This window comes from Triticum aestivum, chromosome 2B, assembly GCF_018294505.1.
Source record: "Triticum aestivum cultivar Chinese Spring chromosome 2B, IWGSC CS RefSeq v2.1, whole genome shotgun sequence".
NCBI lineage: Eukaryota > Viridiplantae > Streptophyta > Magnoliopsida > Poales > Poaceae > Triticum > Triticum aestivum.
The window spans coordinates 164,915,769-164,923,723 of NC_057798.1; the positions used below are offsets into that span (position 1 = coordinate 164,915,769).

A 7,955-nucleotide genomic window follows, 5' to 3' on the forward strand; every position below is an offset into this window, starting at 1 on the left:
ATAATTGTTAGGCCCATCTTCTGCATACACATCGTTCTTCACTTCCTCACGTCTTAAATCATCCTTCTCACGATGACCTAACTTTTGTTCATATAAATCATCATCTCCATTGTCTATCACACAATCACTAGCATTGAATTTCTCATCTAGATCATCGTTGTCAATGTCATTGTCTTCTGAATGTTCGTTCATCCCTTTGTGTGCTTCTGAATGCTCTAGTCACAGTGAATTTGTCATCATTGTTACTTAAAATGCAATATTTTAAAAGATACTCCCTCCAATCCAAAATAAGTGTCGCGGTTTTGAACCGATGGAGTACTACAAAAGATGTGACCTTTATAATCAGGTTCATTAAAAGAACTGGGCATTGTAAACCCTACTACAGAACCACCTAACAACACAGCACATTAATCACTATTACTACAATGCCATTATAGAGACATTGATCAACCCTAAATTGAGTGACCTAACTAAACAAAGCAAAAAATCACACATTCACCATCTTCCAGACACACCAGCAAAAGGCCCAGTAACAACCACAACAGCAACAGAGAGATCAAGATGGTGAAGCACTAGTCCAGGTGTATGAAGTTTGACAAGCACAATGGACACATAACGTGGGTGCTCCAATGTACATGTAGAAAAATATATCATCCTAGAAGAACGCCTTTTGTGTGACGACGATGTAACAGTTATGTTTGTTTCTGGTAGCCCACTCAGTAATGCCAGCGAAAAAGCATACAACAGAACCATTGTCAGTTACAACTGCTACTAGTAGAGAAACTTATTTCTCAGCAAGACACACATGACACATCTAAACTACAGTTTCAAATGCCAAAAAGACTACCGGTACAGGACGGTCCGCAAATTCATTGTTTTCAAGATCACTACAACAGGAAGTCCCTTGGGTCCGTGACATATCCCGTCAAGGCTGAGGCCGCTGCGGTGTAGGGAGAAGCCAGGTAGATCTGCCCTTCCTTGTGGCCCATCCTTCCCGGGAAGTTCCTGTTCGTCGTTGATACACAAACCTGCACCCAAATACATATCACCAAAACAATCTGCCAACAAAACCAAATGGCAGCACACTCAAAATTTCTCTCAACGCACCAAGGCCTTCTACCTGAGTCCATAAAAAAGTGTTCTACAGCATTTGCAGTTGTAGCTTTCATGAACATCTAGCAAGTGATAACTCAAGCAAATAAGTGTGTCCCAGTCAGAAGGATTTGGTAGTATGGCCTGCTAAGTAGGGGATCAAAATTACTAAATAAGCATTTTTGTTCAGTATTCTTTTTCAGTGTGCCTACGAACAGCAACCTAATCAAACTGGTGGCTTCAACTAGCAATTCCATACCAGAACTGAAACCGTGGGTGAGATGAGCCAACAATGTGAGGATGTGGCAGTTCAAGAAACGTTTGTTTTAGGAAAGCGGACCTTTATCTGCATTTGAGGTCAAATGCCTTCCTCTAGAGAATCAACAGACCTTAACCTTCAGAAAAAAACAGAACCTCCCTTCTACATTTACTAGATGATACCCAACACGTTGTTGCGAGAATGTTTTGCCATATATTTGAATGAGAATTGGTTGTATGGAACATGAATATTTGGAGTAATAATATGATAAAAAACTGAAAAATACATATGATTTATTGTGTTTGATTATGGTATTGTTGCGATTTTTTTTTTGAATTTTCAACGGGGGGGAGTTTTCCCCACCTGAATTGTATTCATTTGTCTACAAGGCTTTGCAGCCTATTGCAAGATAGGTTCAAGTGAACCAGAGGTACAGGGGATAGAGGGGAGAAGAGATAAAACAAAACAACACAACACACCGACGACACCCATGACAACACACACAACAAGGAAGAACAAAGAGGGAAAACAAAACACAAAACAACAAAGAGCACTGCCGGAGTAATCGAACGGCATCGGCCAGCCTAGACCAAACCACGACACTGCACCGTCGACGCAATCGAAAGGCTCCACACATCCGAGACTGCACAACGCTGCAACACCACCTGTGTCACGGGGAACATTCGAAGGGTCACGCGAGGCCGAGATGACACCACGACACCTGTGTGCCACCGGCGTAGTCGAGGGGCATCGCCTAGCAGACCAAACCACGGCACCGCACCATCGACGCAATCGAAAGGCGCCGTGCATCCAAGACTGCACAACGCCACAACACCACCTGTGCCGGGGGTACATTCGAAAAGACACACGAGACCGAGACGACGCCACGGCACCGGTGTGCCACCGGCAAAGTCGCAGGGCACCGCCTAGCAGAGACACACCAAGGAGCACTTGAGCATGAACATCGCCGAAGGAGAGCACAAACCCACCGTCGGCCCCAAGCCGACGCACCACCATCGACATCAACCACATTCCACTGCCAACCACACCACACGAGCCGTCGGTTACACCAATAGCCATGGTCTCCAAGACGACGCCTTCAAGAAGGTAGCGACGTACCTGACGCCGTCGTCACCCGATCTAGCAGAACAAGATCTTGGGCTTACGCCCGGAGACACTCTCGAGGGATTTGGGTGATCTAGACTCCTCAGCAACGCTCCCAAGGAGGTGGACGGCACCAAAATGGCGCCGCCGTCGCCGGTATCAACAACAGTTTTACAGGGATTTCTCCTGGAGCCAATCACGACCAAATCACCTCAAGATCCAAGACCTGGCACACCTCCGGCCGCCGTTGCAGGCCTCAGGGGTGGGGGGGAGAAGAGCACCCCCAAATTACCACGAAAAGATGGCAGAGCACCGTCGCCGTGGATCCTGGGACTCCCGCCACCTCCCCCTCCTCCGCACAAGCTGGACCGGCCTGAAACCGTCAGCTAGCACCACCACCGCACATTCCGCGGATGAGGGGAGGGATGCAGGAGAACGCCGCCGCCTGCCAGATCTGGGGCAACACAGGGCAGCAGGGGTTGCACCGGCCGCGCAACCCCTTCCAACTGCGCGCGCCCAAGACTCCACACCAGCGCCGTCCGCCACGGGACGCCGCCGCCGAGCCAACGAGCAAACCCGCGCCCACGAGCCCGAGGCGCCGCATCCCCAAGCCTCCGCCGGATCCAGGCACTATCTCCCAAAAACGACGCGCCGGCCCGCAAGAGACTCCCCGCCCGTCCCCCGAGAGCCGCCCGTTGACGCGAGAGGGGTCCCTGCCGCCGCCGTCAGCCACGCGGCTTTGCCTCGCGACATCCTCCGGCAGCGGCAGAGGGGGGAGGACGATGGCCGGCGGCGGCGCTAGCTAGCGTTGGGGGGGCCGCCCGAGTCGCCCGCACGGGGAGGGAGGGGGGCAAAAATATTTATTAAATATAAATAGCGCAAATGAGTGGGAATTATCATGCATGTTTGCATGTTGGGAGAAATAGGTCAGTGGAGCCTAGCTATTTAGATATAGAAGATATCATGCAGCATGTCTATGGTACAGAATTATATTTGGAAATATTGGAAGAGACTTGCCGTAGGTTCATTCATTCGTGCATATGTATCACGAGGACCACCCAAACAAGCACCACAGTTAGGGCTAGCTGGTGCATCACAACCAGCCTCTTCAAATATCTGGGAGCAAGTTTTGCCACCAGATCCTGGTACGGGGAGGCTATAAACATCCATCCACACCTACACAATTAACATCATTTTTAGTAACACAAACTGGAAGATGATTGTATATGTATAATTTTATTGCAGATTATCACCTTTTGCGTCGCAGGGACGAGGAAAGTGGGAACCTTAACCTTCTTGCCCTGTATTGAGGAAACAATTTGTAGCAAGTCAAGTAATCATGGATTCGTGTGATTTAACTACTGCAATATATGTCACAAATGCATATTTAGGATGGAGCACAAAGAACTACAGGAATAGGATGGCCCAAGATGTTTTTGCATATAGTGACAAATAAATTAGTAATGATAATACTTTAGGTCATTCAGCCATATCAGTCAGTCAAGTTGGAATTCTTACAGTGAGGCAGATGCCTAAATTCTAGTAATGATCCAAACACTGACATTACCTTTCTCTATAAACGACCCTTGGTCACAACTCAATCATACTAAACTTCAATCCAAGCGCAACTTAGTTTGATGCTTGTACATATACTCCAGAGCATGTCAACCCATATGGCCATGAAAATTCTCCATAATCCAAACATACCTATATAAAACAGCTAATGCCCTTTGTGCATTGATTTGATTGTCCATGTACACAGGACTAATTAGGTGAGCCCAAACCTGTTCCACAATAGGCTCTTGCAGTAGGAACAAAATCAATCTGTGTGTCTCTTGAACCTAACCAACTGCCAATTAGTCCTAAAACTAGATCCAATCCAATTCAAAGTGCATACTGAACCTGTCCTAATAATAATACCAGCTCATTCATTGCACTGCAGGAGAAGCTTGCGTGGCCCACTACCAGTCCTCATTACAGAAAACCTAAGATACATCCTATTCTAATAACTGCTCTGTTGAGTTCATAGTATGCAGAGGCAAGACAACATAAGAAACCTATAAAAGCAATACAATTACAAAACAATTGGAATAGTCATACTCTGCAAGTTTCAAAATACATAGCCAATGCCTAAGTGTATGCCCAAATGCATAAAAGGATAACATAATCCTGACTATATATCACCATGCTACAAGAAGATGGGATTGAAGCTTCTTACCGAAGCTAAGAACACCTTTGCAGCAGCAATGAAGTCCTCAGTCTTACCACCAGTACAAGAACCAATATACACTCGGTCAATCTTGACATCTTTGCATTCTCTAGCTAGAGCACGGTTGTCAGGAGAATGTGGCTGCGCATTCAAGGAGATTACATCATTATACAAGAGAACTGGCAGAAACAATTAATCAATCGAAAAGAGTAGAAAAGGTTAACAAACCTTGGCAACTACTGGCTCCAGTTTAGATACATCGAACCGGTAGTCACTGTAAAATCTGAAAACAAAAGGTCGATAAAATAATGGTCAAAAATCTGACATCAGATTTTTAAGTATGGCAAATTTAGTTCACAAGCACGGCAATTTCCTGGGAAAAAAATGAACTGAGGCAGATTTGCCATGCTTGCCAACTAAACTTGCCATCATCAGCAAACATAAATTGCCATAAAAACGTTTGATTTGCCATGGTAAAAAATCTGACGTCAGATTTGTAGTTGAGTCCTAAAATAAAAAAATAGCAGAAATCAAAAGCTTGTGAATATGGCATATTACCATTCATAACATGACACAAGACCATAGGATGATAAATCTAGAAGGAGAACACAAACACTGGACAGCAGCATTCAAATTCTCGTACGTAAGACATCAGAAAATATGAGCAATATTTTGTGAATGTCGACTTGTACAATTGCACAAGGGCATCCTAACGTTCCCAAAGGATGTCGCCTACTGAGATGCACAAGAGGTAGCCAATTATGTCTAAGACCATGGGGTTCTACATTATTGTGATCGGCTGAAGAAAGCAAATAGTTTAGAAGCAGTTATTTCAAATTTCTTTAAGTACCCTTCACAAAGTATTAGAAGAGCTCCACTTTCTGTATAATTAATCAATATGCAAATTTATATTTAGTAATTTCTATATGGTTGGAATCAAGGGCATTGTTTACTGGAAACCTTGTTCATCTTGACTTTGTTAATATGATATGTTCTTCACTGTGCCAAACATAAAAGTTGTTTTCCAGCTGTAAGGTCTTGGGTTAACCAAAGATCAGCAGTCAACACCAAACATTTTAGTCCATAAAATGCATAATAGATAGCCTTTTTATTGATTATAAGTTTGAAGTCAACTAACAAGTAGTGATGGTTTGTATGACAACTATATTTTGAATTTAATTGTCTAGATTGATGTACATATCTCAAGAACGAGAAGGGCAAGGAGAGACTGTAATCACCTTGCCTGAGCATCACTATAGACAGGTTCATATTCGACGGATGTCTTACCCTGCAGTGTAGAGGATGGCAGATGATGTCGCAATTATCGTGATATAAAATTTTTGGTAGCTAATAGTTGTTCTTTCGCCCAGTGGTTATCTCAAACTTCAAGAAACTAAAAGCATACTGCCTAAGTCCTACTATCAACATACTTCAATACCTCAAGGTACTTAAATGTAGTTTCATCAGCAGGCACAACACCATTCTTTCCACCAGCTTCGATAACCATGTTGCACAGTGTCATTCGTTCTTCCATCTAGCAAGTGTGTGAAAACACTAAGCTCAATTTTACAATTAATGAAAACTAATTAACCAATTTATGAACATGGAACATACATTTAGACTTTCTATTGTTGATCCAGCAAACTCCATCGATTTGTATGTTGCACCAGATACAGATATCTCGCCAATAATCTGTAAACAGACATGTCCAAGGATGAGACATTTCGGTAACAATGAGGACATCTTGATGAAAAATAAATTTTAGCATAACCACGACTATTTTGTAGGCTTACTTGTAAAATCAGATCCTTAGCGAGTAAATAAGGTGGCATTTCTCCATCTAATACGAACCTGATGGTTGGGGGCACCTGAAAATAAGATTTAACAGATCAGAATACCCTTTTTTTTCATAGGGAACACGCTGTATCCAGGAAAGAAAAAGAGAAGTTTTCCATGATATGACAAAGATAGCATGTTCAAAACCAATATCTTATCACACTGAAAATAAACAGAATGTGAGAAGCATACAAGATGCAAATATGGAAAAGAGATGGATAACTGATCTTTGAATGGTGCTAATCAGATACTGCACCCAATATTTCTGCATTTGGATGATCCCGCATATAATTTATCAACAAATGTACATCTGAAGTTTTCATATTGTGCAAAATATTTAGATTGGTAAAAATATTATAATCACCTACAGAATGTGAGGAACAAATGACGAATCCCCGAAACGTCATTGAGATATAGAACCAAAGATTGGTTTGCACATAATGAGAAAGAGGCATCTGTATCCATCTCCGTTGTAGGACTATTTTCAAATTATAGAAGCAATTTAACATTTTTGCATACCTTGAGAAGAGCCTTGCCAGTTCCCATCACAAAACCTGCATCAGTGTTTCCAATTCCAGTTGCAAACTGACCAAAGGCTCCAGCATTACAGGTATGAGAATCAGTACCAAGGAGAACCTACACATCAACAGGAACCAGGTTAAGCCTGTACAGCAAAACCACAAGCTTCCCATACTTAGTATAGCCACTCAAATACCTCCCCTGGTCGGCAATGACCTTCTTGGGCAAGCGCAATGTGGCAAACACCTTTGTAGTCTGGATTTGCCTACAACCCAAAAGTTCAAAGCTTTTTTAGCACATAAATCTTACTTTTAATCAGTAAGCTACAAATGGAATGAATCAGTAAGGCTGCGCTTGGAAGCAGTGTAATCAAATACAGACGTATATATTTTACACGCGTAACTTACCGGTCACTAGCAGATTTCCAGTCGGAAACAAAACGATGGACATAGGTCTGTATTTTTTTACAGAGGTATCTGAGACTAAAACGGTAATCCAAACAAGGCCTAAGGCATACTCTGAAATCGCTGAGGTCCTTGATATCATAGAAGTACTTAATCTTCTGCTCCGCACAGAAGTCCCTGAGGATGTCGACATTCCGGTTTGCTCGCTCATCGCCTGTAAAGATGTAGTGGTCGGGGATGATGACGACCTTCTCGCGGTCCCACACCTTGGCATCCTCCCCGAACTCCTGCTTGAAGATCCCGATGGTGCCCGGACCACAGACATCATGCGTCATCAGCACGTCGACGTCCACCCAAACGTTCTCCCCAGGCTCGAGGCTCGCGCGCTCTGACTTCCGCGCCAGGATCTTCTCCGTTGTCGTCATGGGGCTCTTCACCGAGCCGGTGGACGCAGGGGCACGCGGCAGACCGGTGGACGTTGCAACTGCGTGGACGCGCCCAGCCCGCGTGCGTCGGCTCCTCGTGTCCGCGC

The 7,955-nt window shown here is 44.1% G+C and overlaps 1 protein-coding gene across 1 annotated transcript; it reads right to left on the reverse strand.

Moving 5' to 3' along the window:
• Positions 1 to 620: 620 nt before the first annotated feature.
• Positions 621 to 7,955, reverse strand: LOC123044105 (3-isopropylmalate dehydratase large subunit, chloroplastic; the record flags this gene model as incomplete). Its single annotated transcript, XM_044466747.1, is given in 12 exon segments — positions 621 to 1,028; positions 3,473 to 3,631; positions 3,709 to 3,756; positions 4,674 to 4,805; positions 4,893 to 4,947; positions 5,903 to 5,952; positions 6,103 to 6,198; positions 6,279 to 6,356; positions 6,458 to 6,532; positions 7,020 to 7,136; positions 7,216 to 7,284; positions 7,537 to 7,955. Coding segments are annotated over 12 exon segments (1,439 nt in total), but the record flags the coding sequence as incomplete, so codon positions are not given.